This window comes from Lepisosteus platostomus, chromosome 18 (assembly GCF_059453375.1).
Source record: "Lepisosteus platostomus isolate fLepPlt1 chromosome 18, fLepPlt1.hap1, whole genome shotgun sequence".
Taxonomy (NCBI): Eukaryota; Metazoa; Chordata; class Actinopteri; order Semionotiformes; family Lepisosteidae; genus Lepisosteus; species Lepisosteus platostomus.
The window spans coordinates 11,593,680-11,610,648 of record NC_142628.1 but is presented as its reverse complement, the minus strand read 5'-3'; the positions used below and the strand labels follow the sequence as shown (position 1 = coordinate 11,610,648).

At 34.5% G+C, this 16,969-nt stretch overlaps 1 protein-coding gene across 5 annotated transcripts in view; it reads right to left on the bottom strand.

Annotated features, from left to right (window-relative positions):
* Positions 1-16,969, bottom strand: part of shank2b (SH3 and multiple ankyrin repeat domains 2b) — a 185,853-nt gene that overhangs the window by 135,708 nt on the left and 33,176 nt on the right. For all 5 annotated transcript variants that reach the window (XM_088611003.1, XM_088611004.1, XM_088611005.1 and 2 more), the window contains exons 2-4: positions 4,316-4,544; positions 1,199-1,402; positions 74-145 (exon numbers count right to left, since the gene is read on the bottom strand). In XM_088611003.1, the coding sequence (XP_088467129.1) occupies positions 74-145; positions 1,199-1,402; positions 4,316-4,519 (480 nt within the window). In that variant the 5' untranslated portion in view covers positions 4,520-4,544. The remainder of the gene's footprint in view (positions 1-73; positions 146-1,198; positions 1,403-4,315; positions 4,545-16,969) is intronic.

Sequence of the window (16,969 nt, the reverse complement as noted above, 5' to 3'; positions counted from 1 at the left end):
GGTAGCTTAAAATATTTGGGAAAATAAATTATTGTACATAAAAATAAAAACACAAACCCCAAATCACACTCACCTTTGTGTGAAGTTTGGCAATTTGTTTTTCATCAAGGTTAGCTTGTTTGTAAACTCTCCTCTTGTAACGGAACTGATTTAAAAAAAAAAGAAAAGTAGGTGCGATTTTCAGAACTGTAAGATTTAGAACTTAAAGAGTAGATAATGTCGTTATGATTTTAAAATAAAAGTTTTGCTTTCTAGTATTATAAGCATGTCCTAGCTTTATTAAATACTAGTATTAAAAAAACCAAGAGAGAAATTGAAAGGAATATTGCAATGGGGACTAAAATAAGTAGTCACACCAGAAGAAGGCTCCACAGCCAAAACATTGGGTTTACATTCTTCTTTTTTCAACAAGGAATAAACCTATCAGTTGTTCCTAAAATAAGTAGGAAAGGTTTTTCACTATTATAACTGTTAGAGAACCATTAAGAATGAAGTGAAATATAAAATATTGTATACATATTATTATATATAACAATATAGCATGACAATAAAGGAAAACATCTAGACAATGAAAGAGACTTTGCTGATCTGCTAAATTAATTATAAGACAAAACAGAAACAACTTAATATAGATAAATATGTTTGATACTTATAGTATGTGTAAGGTAAACAATTATTAGAATTACATCAGAGGATCGTCTTAATGGAAATAAGATAATAGGGAACATTCAACATAGATTTAGAAAGGTAGGTCATGCCTTACCAACTTTAGTTAGAGTTGTTTGAAAAGGTAACAACAGTAATGTAAACTGTATACACAGAGCAAAGAATATGGTATTTGGGTTTTCAGAAGACTTTTGACAATGTTCCTATACCAGGGAATCTATACCAGGACTACCACTACCCTTCCTAATTTATAGATATGATCTAGATTCTGGCATAGTTAGTAAACTATTCAAGTGTGCAGTTTATACCAAATTAGGAGGAAACGAAAGCAATACCTCAGTCGAAAATTAAGTCAAAAATCAAGACTTAATTTAGTCTTGATAATTAACCACCTGTTGACAATGCATGTAGACAGGTGCAGGATTTTGTATGCGGGTGTCAAAAACAAAATATACTGTAAATAAAAACTGTAAAGGAGGGTGGTAAGGTACAGCAGCTATTTTAACACCATTACAGGTGAATAGTACATTACCTCTAATGATGGGACGCCCTTGCTGATAGGTTGAGGATATTCTCTAAGCATTCGTTCCTCATCCAGGAATTTACCGTCTCGCCCGTTACTTGCAGGTTGAAAGAGGCCATAGTTCAGGACATCCTTCAGACTCTGATTCAGTGTGCACAGGATCCGTTGCTTAGCAACCCATACTGTAGCGTCAGGGTTAAACCTCATGCATTTCTGTTGAAAACAAAAGAAAGGTTAACTGTTGCACTTTTTTTTTGGCAAGAAGCACACATTTAAATAGGAAAAGCAATTATAAACCAAATAAATATTTTTTTAGAATCCTACATTTCTTTTAAATTAGAATTGCTTAGGCAATCCATATTAATCAGAAGACAGTATGGAATGGTAATATTTATTCAATACATTACATGTATTGTTTTCCAGATAAAAACACAGAAGAAATCCCCTTTCAGCTAAATTGTTTACTATAAAACAATTGTTTGGAGAAATACAAAAAACATTCTGAATTTAATTAACTTTGGATTATGCTAATTACGCAGTGAAAATATTTTCGAGAAGCTTTAACGTCAGGTAATACTGTCTACATATAGACATTTCTGGTCATGTTCCAAAATCTTTTGTGAATCACAAAAGTATCACTGCTTTCTCTAAATGGTTTTATACTAAGTCTTGGAAAATGCAATTAAGTTTTACATAACTTTAAAAGGAAATACATTTTTTCAACTCATTTGCTTTTTTCACTTGGTTTTGATTTGTGTATCAGAAACAGCAATATTGACATTAGCGACTCTACATTTGATTAAAAGTCTATATAATAAAAATATAATACAATAAAATATTATTACATACACAATTGAGTACACTCAATGCACGTTAAGATGGAGTTTATTCTTGCATAATGAAGTGAAATTAGCATTGAAATGATGAGAAGTTCTAATGTTCTAAGAAAATTTTTTTCTATTTTTTATCAATTTTTCTTCATATTAGTAAGATAGGTTGAGACATCTACAGTATATGGAACATATACTTAAAAATTAAATGTAATTGTATACAACTTTTCAGGTATATTTATTTGATACTCATTTCAATAACCCCACACAAACAATGCATGTTTGCTTATCACATAATATTAATATTCACATAATAAGTTATTAATATGTATTTTGAAAAAAACATTTTAATATGTGGAAAGGCTCTTAAAGATATGTCACTGAGCAAATCCTCTTGTGTACTGAGGGAAAAAAATAAACTCTATTTGTATTTAAACAGAAAAGCCTTACAAGAACACATATCTAATGCCACAGGCAAGACTTTAAGGATTTGAGACTTATGTTTGAAAATTTCCATATTTCAAATCCTCTTTGGATTTTGTGCTAACAATCTACTGCACCTTTACAAACAAAACAACAATGGTAAGCACACCATTTTCTCTGTGGCATAGGATCTTCTTTACTATTCCTTATAGTTTCTCATTGCATCTTAACTTAATGCAGGTATACCCAATTCATTTTCAATGAAGCATGAACTGTCATTCGTCATTGTTGCTACTCCAGGCTATGCACCTCTTGAATCACTAAGCAGCTACACCTGTCAGATCTCCCAATAAGTTATTGATTTTTCTGCTGTATTCTAAAAATCACTCTTACAGTTCAAGGAACTGCAAGAGAAAATGTGAAAATCAAAGTTTTGAATGTTTATAGCTGTAATAAAAAACAAATTACAGAAATAAACAAGAATGATTGCTAATTTTCTACTTTCTAAACCAAATGTAGATTCAAGTCTAAAGATGGTTCGAATAAATGTTATTCTCTCAATCTTTCTTGGCAGAAAATGCACTATATTAAACAAGCCTCCTGAGACAGTTGTGAATGACAGAATATATGCTACTGGAAATCCCCTGGCAGGGAGTAATTATAAAAGTTGTGCTTGCATGGTTATGTGACTCCTTTCAAACAATCAACTGGTAACAGCTGATGACAGCCTTCCTTCAATTCCACTGGATATACTAATAGAGTTTGACAGTTCCAGACCCAATGTCTGAATATATAATAAATATTAACACATACAGTTAAATTACCTGTTTTTACTGACTTTTGGCAAGTATAAAAACGCAAAACATTTTCGTTTGTGTTGTCCACATCAATCTGGGTTTATAAAAACTCCATTTAAATGCCAGTAAATAATTCCTGTCTGTTTTTTAACACTTGGCACAGGACAGATACAGTCACCCGCCACTCAACTCATTACTCAGTCAAAGATTTGTCTCAGGAACCCCCAAGGTGGCTCAGAGACAAACCCAGAGTTTAAAGCCAATAGATGGAATGACATTTTTGCAAAATGCAATGAATGAAAACCTGTTTCTGTCCTTGTTAATTTAGACACAATGCATACTATTGATGCACACATACATAATTAATTAGGACTGTCGTGTTTGGACTAGTTAGGATTAATTGCTGTTGTAATAGTCAACAAGAGCCAGCATTTGCTGCTTGTATTGATGACGGATCATTTGAGTAATAGATCATTAGAGTATATAGCAATATATACAGGCTTTCTTCCTCCCAACTCTCTGTACTGCATTTTATTATTTGTAGGATTATCTGTAAGAGTTTAAGGAAAAAAGTTACAATTTAACAACATGCTTTCCCTAACACTACAACTGTCTTCCTTACTGAAATAAATTCAATTTCACTTATTAAGTCTTTCCTTATGGAGAAGCTACTTAACTAACTGCTGTACATCAAGAGAGGTAGAGAATGACCTAAATAAAAGCTGGCCCCACAATATACAAATGCAAGCTGGAGAACTGTCACTATAAAAATGAACACAGCAACTCGGTTCCTTTTCCTTAAATTTAGCTGACCTTTTATTGAAGGAGAACGAATCTAGGTTTCTAAAAAGCTCTTTAAACCATCCACTGCACGTCCCCCTCCATCGCAGCTGTCTGTTACTACTATGGAATGAGTTTTTTGCTAGGATAGACAAAAGCAAAGTCCAGGCAGTCAGCACTTGTTTAGAGCTGCATGGCATGCAACAAATAAGCAGAAGTCTAGTTATTCAGCTGACAGGATTGCTAGAGTATTGTCTGGATGATACACTGTCTGCTCCTCCCCATCATACACCCACCGTCTGTTGAAGATCAGGAATGGCAATGCGGATGACAAGTGTGTTGTTCTGGATGTCTTCCATTCTGCTGGTTGGCTTCTCGGCTGTGGCTCTTATGGTGTCATAGATGGTTTCCTCTTTTGAGCTATCAGATTCTGATTCCATAGAATAGTCGGAAAAACTTTGTGCCATCTCATCTTCACTAGATGTTGGGCTTCGGGGCATATTCTGTATATCTGGCCAAATTAAGCTGTGAAGGGAAAATACAACATACAGTCATTAAAGACAAGAAAAAACCTTTTTTCACACCACTGAAGCTTAAACACATTATTTCTATTGTTACAGCTTCTTCGGTACTATTAAGTTTTTACCTGTCAAATCTATTGAAGGCGACAAACCCTTATTACAGACAGCACATACCTGGCTGTCAAGTCATATTCCTCAGTGAACACGTTTCACATAATGTCAGATTAGGTCTGTAATTTATCATCCAAGGCAAGGTGGAGGCAAGCTGCAAGTAATTTAAGAGCAAATTAAACTCACAAAAGCAATGAAAACAACAGAAATAGACCTGACTCAAAAGCTAATATGATGTCAAGAGGTTATCATGTCTTTCTGAGCACACACCTGCATCTTGCCTCCTTGCATTTCCAAACAGCAATGTTGCTCACTCTCAAAATAAGTCAGCCTAATCCTTATCTTCAAATGTAATCCATCCATGACATTTTTGTTAGTCATTTTATTGGATGTTTCATTCTTATTAACTGTTTTCATTACTTTAATGACTGAAATTTATTAGCCTGTACTATCTTACTGTTGAAACAGAAGACTGAATAGAAAAAGTGAGCTACATGTTTCATTTCACAGTCGAACTAATGGAGTTCCATTTTTTTTTGTTTTAAAATTACATTTTCAAAGAGACGCGGACAACTTATAATGCACCACTTTAGTCTTGTTTAAAATGCGTTAAAAAGCCTTTGCACTTAAAACGTGAAAATAAGACAGAATCACAGTGAACACATCAAGGACATTTTTATAATAACAGGCATAAAATAAATAATTGTCATTTAAAAAGTGAAGCAAAAAAGCTCTCCCCCACCAAAAAGCCCAATAAATTTACTGTACCAGAAGGGCCCTGTTTAATTTGTAACACTGTGGAAATTGTAGAAATATATTCTAGTAGTGCTCTAGACTGTGTTGCAAGATGGCATTTACTATCAGATTCCAACACAATCTCAACAGTTCTCAAGACAATCTCCTGACTATTGGTTTATCCAGGGATTAATCTGTGATAGCGTTACAATCAATGCTGCACCCCCAAAATCATGGCTATTGTTAGAAAAAACAAGGGGTACAGGAAACAGAACACTGCATCACTCCAGATCTGAAATCCTGCACATTATTTTAATTTGTTTATTTGGCACAGTGGTTTTATGCTGGTTTTCTCTCCAATGGAGCTGTAAACAACTGGTACTAATTGATGCCTTTAATTCAACTGCTTGATTCTCTAGACTTTTGTACCTTATTTCTGGTTTTGCACTCAATCCTTGATTTTTAAAAATATTGCAAGTGGAATATTGGCAAGTGTGTTGTCCCAGCAATTTCATCTTATAGAACTTTGGACAATCTCTTCTCAGCTTGCTCTGCAATTTCCCTCACGGGATCAATAAAGTATCTATCTATCTAAAAAGATATAAGGAGGTACATTTTAATTAAACAGCTTCAGTATTAACATTTGATCTGTTGAAAATAAACAGGTACTCGAACAATGAGCTAGTTTTTCATTTTTCCAGGGGTCCAGTCATTTCACCTAACACACTGTAATTGAGGGAGGGAAGCTGTAAATCTCAGAAATTCAGATTACAGAGTGAATGCCAGTTACAGATCCCATTCACTGTTTTAGGATAGGAGTTCCACAGGATCAGGACCAGAATCAGAAAAATAGACTTTTTGAACAAAAATATTGTCCAGAAAACTAATTTACTTCAGTTCATAAAGCTACAGCTTACTTTGTGTTTGCTGGAATATCATGTTTGATCGTACACTCAAGCCAGGTGTTGATGTGCACTTCATATACAGATTCACATATACAGTACAGATTGACATAAAACCAGACAGGAAGCAGGAGCTAATGTCAAAACACCAGTCAGCTGTTGTTCAATCTGTCACTGAGAACTCTAAAATGTGCCTTTTTTTTAAATAGTCTAGGTTTTCTGGTAATCTGAAGAAAAGATCATTTACTTCCCCAAGATTTGCATTTATTTTGTTTAAATGCTTTCTTATTGTAAGACCCAACAGGTTATGCCAAATTATGCCACAGTGTTTTTATAATGTCAGCACATTACTTTTTATACTTTGTTATTTAAAAAAAAACAAACAATACGCTTGGATTTGATAAATTACTGCAATTGTTAAAGACTTTTAAATTCCTTTTCTGAGATTTTTCTTACTTTGCTGCAACTGAGCTGTGACACGTTCAGATTTATCCAGGAGTTTAGGTAGAGCCCTGTGTACTGTATCAGTATTTAACATTTCAGTTGTCAACGTCCCTACTGTCAAAACCATTCAAATTCTAGATTTTCTCCCAGGTTCACAGCTTGCTGGCAGAGATTGTAAATGAGTCAGCAAGTAGCATGTACAATCACAGAATGACAGAAGCAGCAGGGATTTCTGAACTATTTTTAAAATAAAGCAGTCATTCATAAATCTCACTCTCTGTGTTATATTTTAATGAGACTCTTAAAACCCTGATGTGAAAATTACTATCCTGATCAATTGCAACTTTATTTTTTTAAAACACATTTAAATGAGAAACTCATTAATGAGTAAGAATATTCTTAATAAATTTGCTTTTGAACAAAAGATTGCAGTTTTATTTAAGAAGACTATGGAACTACAGACTATGGAGGAAACAATTTACTCTAATGATGTATGTTTATTCTATGAATTAACGTGTTGATGAACTCAGACTAATGAAGTCTGGAGGTACAGCACTGAAGCCTATTTGTTGTACAGTAGCTCCTTAGAAGATACCCCAGTAAGCAGGCATTAAATAATCTCATTGAAATAAAAGCATGCCTCAATATTTACTGTATGTTATCTCATGTAAGCGATTTTATAAGAAAATTTAGCATCAAAAGTGTCTTTTGTATGAGCTTAAAACTGACAAAGTTTCACCTGAAATCACCCCTGATGGATACTGCACAGTGCTGCCTGAAGTGGGTCCCCTCATACTGTATACAGTATATAAAGGCTTTTGGCATACTTTGGGGAAAAAAGGCACCATACAAATGCGTGGATTTGTATCGTGGAAATCTCTAGAGTAAAAGACAAACATTTAGACACAAGTAAACCGAGTAACATGAACAATTTTGGGCAGCTTGTACAAGATGCTTTTAAACCAACAAATTAATTTTAAGTTACTTTAGTTTGGCTTTTCAGCATAAATGCCCATTTGTTTCTGTTTCCTGTACAGAGACCTAACCACTGATTACACACATAAACAATTTGGTGGGGCAGATGTAACAGCACAGTAGTATTTAATCCAAAACCATATAATACTGTTCAGGGATCTTCAACCGTGCTCTTGGAGTGTCCCAGTCCAGCAAGTTTTACACATAACCATCAGATTATCTGGCAACAATTTAATTGTGATCAATTGCAGGTGATTTGCTAAATTAAGCAGATCATTAGAAACAAAAATTGTCAGATCCTAAAGACCAGATCTCCCTTACTTGAGTATAGTTTTTGCTTAATTGCTCAATAACTTGTTGCCAGTCTTTAAAACTGGATGTAGGGTAATCTATTCAATTGTATTGGATTCGGGCCAGGATTAGAGATGCCTGCTGTACAATATTTACCCTTCCCTTGTTTTCTAAACAGAATGCTTCTAGCAAAGTAATACCTCCAGAAGAGTTGCTGCAGCATGTGCGTGTGGATGTAACACAATGGGAGAAGACAATTACTGTAGAAAGCATTAGAGCATAATTACCCTAAAAAGTGGAGATAGCCTCACAGCTTTTCAGCAACTGTCCTTGTACAAGATGTAAAAGTCAAGAGCTCCCTGATTCCCTACCATCCAAATCGCTCTCTAAGCATAAGTTAACACATCAGCTGGAGAGCAGAGAAGCCTTGTAAGACTGACAGTATGTTCAAGAAACATGTAGTGTACTTCAGCCTAATTGAGATTAACTGATATACAGTATGAAATCATCTAACTACATCAATAAAACAAACACCGCTTCTTTCCATTTTATCAGATTCAAAACTGCACGCCATAGCTCAATGAGAAAATGGTAAGTATTGTTATAACTGTATGTTTATAAAGTTTCAGAAAGAAAAGGCACAGACGAATCTGAGATTTGTGAAATGCCTCAGTCCAATCTTGAATTTAATGTGTTAAACTGAACAGTTTTTTTATCTGTCAAATACAAGAAATATGCAGAAAGTAGAATAATAACAGAATCTGAATTTTATGTTCAACTATGAGTTATGATTCTGCCACACAAGTCTGAACCTTTGGTCAGTAAATTAAGGTGAATGTCTATGCTTTTTATTTCAATAATTTACCTTATTTACCTTACAGTATGTATTTTTTTATAAAGGTCACAATTTATCAGATGTCTAAAATTTAATTGCTGTAAAATACATGTGAAACGGTCAAGAGATACAGCCTTGATTTAATTGAAAATCTCAAGCTCACAGTCATCGGCAAATTATAAGCCCAATACCCGATGACAAGGATTCCATTGAAAAGGCAGAGAAAACTGTCCAACAATACACTTTGACCAGGAAGATTCTGTAGCTTGCAATTAGAAGAGTTCATTTTTAAATTGTGAACAGTCTTAGGTCACTTCTTCATAATAAAGGCAAACAAAACTCTGCCTTTAAATATTGCAGCACACATCAAGTCTAAAAGTTTAAGTAGGTATTGAGTCCTTGAAGGCACTTAGTGTGCAGACAGAAATTCCATCCATCCACTTTCTAGTCCCTTCATCCTATTCATGGTCATGGGGGGAGCCAGAGCCTATCCCAGCAAGCAATGGGCGCAGGGCAGGGTACATCCTGGACTGGACCTTAGTACAGGCAGAACAAGATGACTATTTTAGGTAAGATAATAGTTTCTTAACTAAAATTGCAAGAAAAGTTTAACAGGCATTTTCACCAACAGTGTTTTACGAGACATAATTTAAAGAGTCCATTTTACTAGATGTTAATGTACTGTAAATAATGGATGGTACTGCCTTTTAACAGGACACCTAAGTTTTCTACCTAAGTGAGTCTTCCATAAATTCCCTGTTCTGCTGCTGTAAAATCATGTGCGCTCACTGTAGCTGTAGTCTTTTCTTCACACAGTCTAATAACGTGTGTATTAACCTACTGAATCAGCAGCTACGTTTCCATTCATCGAGGAAGTATGTTCGCATCAAGAATTCTCCAACTCTTTTTAAGAACAACCTTCGTATTATCATATCATAGGAATTTTAGATCTCCTCTGACACCATGAAAAAGCAAGGGAAGGATTTAAATTATTTTAATGAAAGAATTCTCCCCACCTCATTTCCAGTTCCAATTCCCAGTACCTGAATAATACATTATAGTACTGACTGAGGAAGCCAAGAATGCTGATGTTATCTGACAAATCTTCAACTGCCATATTGTCTGTTGGGTAATTAACCAATTCAGAAAAGCTGCTTAGACATTTCATTCATTCTTAAATATTCCAAATTTGTGTGTCCATGATTTTCTCATTTTCACGAATAGGTTGTTGTTGTTTCCTCCTTTCAAACTTTAATCCATTCCACTTTCCAAATCCAGTGATTTCTCCCTTTGGAAAAACTAAAGCTTAACAGATTTTAAGGTTGCTCTTAATGCATGTTTAGGAATGGGATTTGGAAATGAGAACATGACAAACTATTTCAATAAGGAAAGTATAAAACATCTGGCTACATACAAAGCTTCCCATTGACATGCATTCATTTTCATTTGTAATTGCATCCCACACACAGTTAAATATAATAAGGGTAAAAACGTCTATTTTCAGATTTCACCATTTCTGACTTGCAGTAATAAACATTTGTTAAAAGAACTTAAAGATGCTTATTTTAAGTCTGCCAATTATTTCAGCTGTAACATTTATTTGCCATTGTATTGGCAGATGATGTAAACCATCATGTTCTATTTAATAGGTTACATCGTTCACTTAGATTAAAAAAACATGACATACATCGTACAATAAGTCTGTTATAAAAACTGCTGGCCATCATAATGTACAGAGAAAATTGGAATAGATGCCACATTATAAATCTACAGTATGTGATGTGGTAACACAATAATGAAAATCTTATAATTCTCAGTAAGCACTCAAACAAATTTCATGCCCCAATTTATGAATGCAAGTCACTGGGGATTCCCAGTATAATATAAATATAAATGGATGAAGAGATGGGCTTGAAGGAAATGGTTCATAAGACGAACAGTGCACTTCAGTTTAATTTGATTTCAGGACTAATGTAAATGTCTGCTTTTACCACATGCTTTTACTAGGCTTTCTCTACATTTTAAATTTCAAGATGTCAGAAAGCATTAAAAACCTCATTACGAAACCCCACAGTTCTAGTTTACCATTTTCCACAAACTAGAACTTAAACCTGCCTGCAGAGGAACAGCCATGCTAGCAATGGGGAGCTGTGGAACAACAGCTTGCTCTAAAACGCCAGAGCAGACTGAATTACCACCTTCATTACAGGATCAAGGCAGGTGGAATAAAAACGGGCTTCACTTTATTTCACACTGAAAAGACACATGAATTACAGTTATTAGTCTGCTAATAACCAGCAATTTTCTGATCTGCTGTTCCGGACAGAGTTCACAGCTACATGAAACAGTGCGCTACTACCTGATAATGCTTCTCGTAATCTATATAAACTTTGAAGTTCTCATTAACTTTTACTGGAACACAACATTTACATACATACAGTTATACTTTATACATTTATACTGTATAGTATAATGTTATACTGTAGTCCCTGTCTTACCTGCAGCTCAGCTATCATTAGTGCTAAACATTTATCACTTCTATTATGTATGTATAGTATTTTTAACAGAAATGATAATATATACAGTAATTGTTCCATGTGCTGCGTGAGGAGTGAATTTGACCTTTTAATATTTTTATTTGGAGTTTCAATTCTGTGATTTCCATGAAAATGACACTGCCTATAAAGGATGTTTCATAAAACATATTTCAGTAAATAAAAAGGTTACAGTTGCTTTTTTTCGCCTAAGAGAATCCAAACCTTTCAAAAGTCTTTCAAAAGCTTTTTCCAACAAAGACACACCCAGCACGTTTTTCAGTAAACAAACTGTTTTTCAGTAAAATGTACAGTGACCACATTTCGGAAACATGTCCTAATTCTTGACCTCTTTAGTCTTTATTGGATCAGTGTGAAAATTTGACTTTGTTGGGCTGGAGTGTAGGTAATAGTTATATTAGTTAATGGATGATTTTGACCTTTTAGTTATTTATCTCCCTATAGCTGTTGTTGCATCTTTAACACTTTTTAACCCAGAAATTTAAATTTAGGAAAATATCTCTAATCATCATTGAGAATTTAGTGCTGCAATTCACTTTTACATTGTATGTTTATTGGTCTGCATACAACATTACAGATATATACCAGCCTGAAGAAGCACTTATCAATAATTCTGTCAAAATTGCATTGAGCAGATGTCACAAAATGATTGGCAAGTGAAGAACTGATGAGACTAGAAGTACAGTATATACTATAACTGATTGTACCTACATTTTAAAACAATAGTTTTTTGCAAACAAGAAGGCCAGGTTTATGGCATAAAAAACATCTTTTGGATGCTAAAAACACAAATTTCACCACATCAGAAGCCAAAGGATCCCTTATATCTCTGAACATTACTAACCAATTGCAAGCAGACAAATTGCTGCAAATAACACTGACCCAGATGTCACCTGGAAATGGATAGCCGCAATATTCTGCTCTGGATGGAACCAGGTTTTCTATGAATCACAGCAAGCAAGGGCTAAAAAAATTCTACCATTCTTTACCACACAAGGTTGAATTCAGGTCACAGTGCCAAAACACAAATAACACAACAACATGAAAACACTCAGGTACAGTGCAACAGTGAGGCAGAGCAAATAATGTGTAAAACATGTTGATGAAGAAGTCTTTGATATAAGGGTTAAAGATCAGGATTCCTGTTTCTTGTTATTATCAGTAGGTTACTGTTACTAATTAATGGCTCTGGAACCAGTGTCAAATAGAGAACGAGTGAATGATTTCCTCAGTCTTTCAGTTTCCCTTATTATGGTTGGGTGATTTTGTTCTTAACATGCTGGCTACAAGGTATTCCACATACCAGCAATATGCCCAAGATACAGCAAACATCTGACAGTAAAGAACCAAAAAAAGGAACAGTTTTTCCACTGTTTGAACAAACTAACCAGGTAATAACATAAAAATCACGTTCAGAGTTAACCCGAGATGATTCACATTTCTACTATGAAGTAAATTATTCAAAGGGCAGCTGAGACTGTTACTGTGTTAAAACAATAAATCTATTGCCATTTGAATTCCAAAAAATAATGCATTTTGTCAAGTGAAAACGTCACATCACCCTATTGTTAAAGAAAACGTTAACATGGCGAAGCATTAAAGTTTAGTAACATATTACACACCTTAATTTAATAAGAGTTTATCAGGGTCTTATGATTTTATTTTAAGCAAACAACTGGCTATTTAACTAATTTCACAGGGCATCTGTTGACTGTCATTTTAGAAAGAAAACAGTGAGGATTCTTTCATTTGATATATTTTAAACTGCATATACTGTAGAACAGGAAGAAAGGTTAAATTGCATTTGTTGCTACCAATACATCCCATCCATTTTCTTACAGCTTCTTCCAATTAATGGTTGTGGAGCAGCCAGAGCCAATGCAAGCATGCAAGGTAAGGCACACCCCGGATGGGACTCCAGTCCATAGCAGGACAGACATACAGACACAGACAAGCACCCACTCAAACCTAGGCCAAGTCAATGAATCTACCGGATGGTTTTGGCCCATGGGAGGAATCCCATATGAACAGGGAGAGCAGATTGCTCCCAAGCGACCCAGCACTGCTAACCAATGTGTCACCATGCTGCCCACCATTACTACAACTAAGGGCAAGGGCAAGATATAAGATCCTTTTTAGTATTTTAATTGTATATGTACACTACTGTACCCTATTATAATTAAAACCATATTGAATAAAAACCCAGTGTTTTCTGTTTATTTAATCTATTATGACTATCTAAGTGGATAAATAAAGAAGTTTTCTGGCACATAGGTGTTTTTTCTGACAGAGATTCATTTAGAATTTTAATGTTATGAATGTTTACATGTAAAAATGCTGTTTTAGCCTTTAAAAATAAGAACATTTCAATTACTAGTGGAGACATTTTCGTTTTGCGTTTAGCAATAATCCTTTACAAATGCTTTTAGGGGAATTTTACAAACAAGTAACAGAAGAAACTAAGTAAAATTCCAATTAAGTGAACTGATTAGAACATCAAAACACTTCATAAATGTGTTCACATCGAATGACTTAGGTCTTTAATATCAGAACTGCTTTATGGTATGCAGCACATTGTTTTATTCATACTAAACTGAATACACTATTTGTATGCTAACTGTATGCCAAAAACCAGTTCTTAGAGATACCAGACAGATTAGAATCATGGGTCTAACAGATTGCAAAATAAAAACTGAAATAACCATCTTATAATTCATGTGTTAGTATCTTCTTTCTGTACTAAGGCATGCAAATAATGAAAAAAATGCATTGACAAAAAGGAAGGAGATATGGGGGATTTCTTTTACTAATGAGAGTGTTGGCCTTTCAGATTTTCCTACTGGACTGGAACTAAAAGCATGAAGGCACCACGGCTAATTGGTGCCTTGGCTTGAAGATGTGAAAGAAAAGGAAGAACAGGGATTCGAGGGCATTATCAGGAGAAGAGAGGGCACACTGGGGCAATGAGGATGGAGCAAGATTCATACTTTCTGCTCTTTGATATTATTTCAGTTACACATCTCACTTTAAAGGCTCTCATTTCACACATCAGATACAAATACTTTATATTGCACCTGAGCACAGAAACCATGGTTAAAGCCTAAATGCACTGGATCGTACAGTGCTTGAGGCAAGAAGACAAAGCATTCTCTTCTCAGTGCTCCAGAACTAACAAGATCTAACAGCAAAAGCAAAATATGTTTAGGGCGGAAACTGGCATTGTAAACAAAAGGTACACATTAAGAAAGCAATGGCGGGGAGGATTAATCTAGTTTTTGGGTTTTTTTCAGGCACTTAGAAAGAAAAAATAAAAACATAAACTGAGATACCTAGATTTAAAGTACTACAAACAGCTCCCAACAATGAGTAAGAACGCTATTAAAATGAAAGAGATCTATTTAAATTCTTATTTATTAAAACAAATCATTTACACTTAGCTATTGACAATGTCAATGTTTTTTTAAAGTCTGATATGTACCCGATTTGTGATCTATGTATTATGATGCATTCTGTCCAAAGTGCTTAATGATATTAGTAAAACAATCAGGAAAGAATTCATAATTCACACTCCAGTCTGCTTCATATGTTATCCAATCAGCAAGATGAATGTGCATCAGATGGGTATTCAATACTTTCTAAAGGTAATTAACATTTATACATTTAAAAAAGTACAAATGTGCTAAAAGTCTAACATTGTACTGTAAATCGAACCAATTAATAATCATCTGCAATCAACAGTCTAGTTCTAAATACCCACGCATGTGAATACAATAAAATCAAAAAGGTGATCAAAACAACAGGCACTAACCAATAAAATCCAATTACATGTATTAAAAACACTTCTGTTTTCAGATCTACAGTATATCCTTGATGCCATGCCCACATCCCAGAAAGTTAGAAGAAAGATTAAAGAGTTTATGTAAAGATAAAGACACTTGTTCACCTTTTAATGTTTGAGATAACATTTGCACACTCGGGGAAAACCTCTGACTTCAACATTAAGTCAGAATCCAGCAGGGGATGTGAAAGTAGATTTTCTGGTCAGGTCTCCAATTCTTAGTCTCTACAGCACATAATAAGGTTAAAGGACTCAGAGGTCATATTTTCTTTTTGATTTCTTTCCTAGAGAGCACCTAGCAACACAATAGTAATGCATCCGTGGGAACATTATAACGGCTTTTACTTAAATACAAATTTAGAAAAGGTTATTAATCTTTAAACCTTCTTAATCTTTAAATCACTTTTTTCAATCCCTTTGGATTTGTCCAGCTTCTCATACAAACTATATAATACAAATAATAGCTGATAAGAAAATCCACATTCTTTTCATACTGTTTTCTTTCACTCAATCTTAACACTGATAAGTTACTCCCCAAGGATATACGCTACAGTATGGTTAATGACCCAGTACATTCTGTAGCTAAATCAATACAAAAACAAACAGATACAAAACTGACCATGGACTACAGTCCTGTCCATTGCCAAAGCAGGCATGTGGTCTCGATACCTTGCTCTCTGTGTTTTTTGGATAGGCTCTTGACCCTCTCTAGGATCATAATGGTTGGCTGGACTGACAATCCTTCAAGAAAACAAATTCCCACAATAATGACAAGAGTGTTAGAACCAGACACCTTTCAGTCTGTCACTGTTTCAGATGCACGGCTTGGAATCGGCCAATGTCATTTTTAACGGGCTTGTAGCAATGCCTGTGATCTGCACATTAGATTTAAGGACAAATAGAAATCTATCTTTAGAGAGAAAGAGTACAAATGAAAGATACACAAGACATTAAAATGAACCTAAGTAGCTAAACTCCTTCATGCAAGACAGACACACCAATTTGCCATTTTCCTAAATAGGATATGAGTTCGAATCTCAGATTTCACAGAAGGGCCTGTGGCTGTGTATAATTCAAGCTCTTGGTCATGTAATACAAATGGTCACTGATGTGGACACATATTTGCTTAAGGAAAATATTAAGGATGAATTACAGTAAATATGTATTTTATTTAGTGAAATAATTATTTGTGAGTCACCCTTATCTTTCAATGTATACCCTGGAGTGTGATGCAGTATCCATAGTCACAAAAGGCCTAGATTTCTAAAGTTGTTTAGGACTTTGCTGATGAGTTTGGACAGTTTGAAGACAAACTAATGTGAAAGTCTACAAATTACGATTTATAGTACATGTAAAAAAGAACAGGCAAACGTTTTATTTGCGAAACTACTGTACATTTTATTCTCAATACCATTTTCATCCATTAGTAAAGCTTTTACCAACCTTTGAAAATTGGGGTCATCGTAGTTACCCTTAATCTTCTGAAAGGAACCAGAGGTTATTATCATGTTTATTAGCTCTATATAACATCAAGATGTTGTCTAAAAAAAGTTTCAGTAATTTAAACATACATCACTTACCTTTAAGCTGACTGTTTAATAATGTTTCACTACTGTCTTGGCTAAGTATTAGCTATACATGGTTTGTTTTCTGTTTGTTACACAAAGGAAACCACATCAAATGACACTGTCAGAGGTAACAGGCATATTAGTTTAAAAAATTTAATCTGTACTAAAATAAATG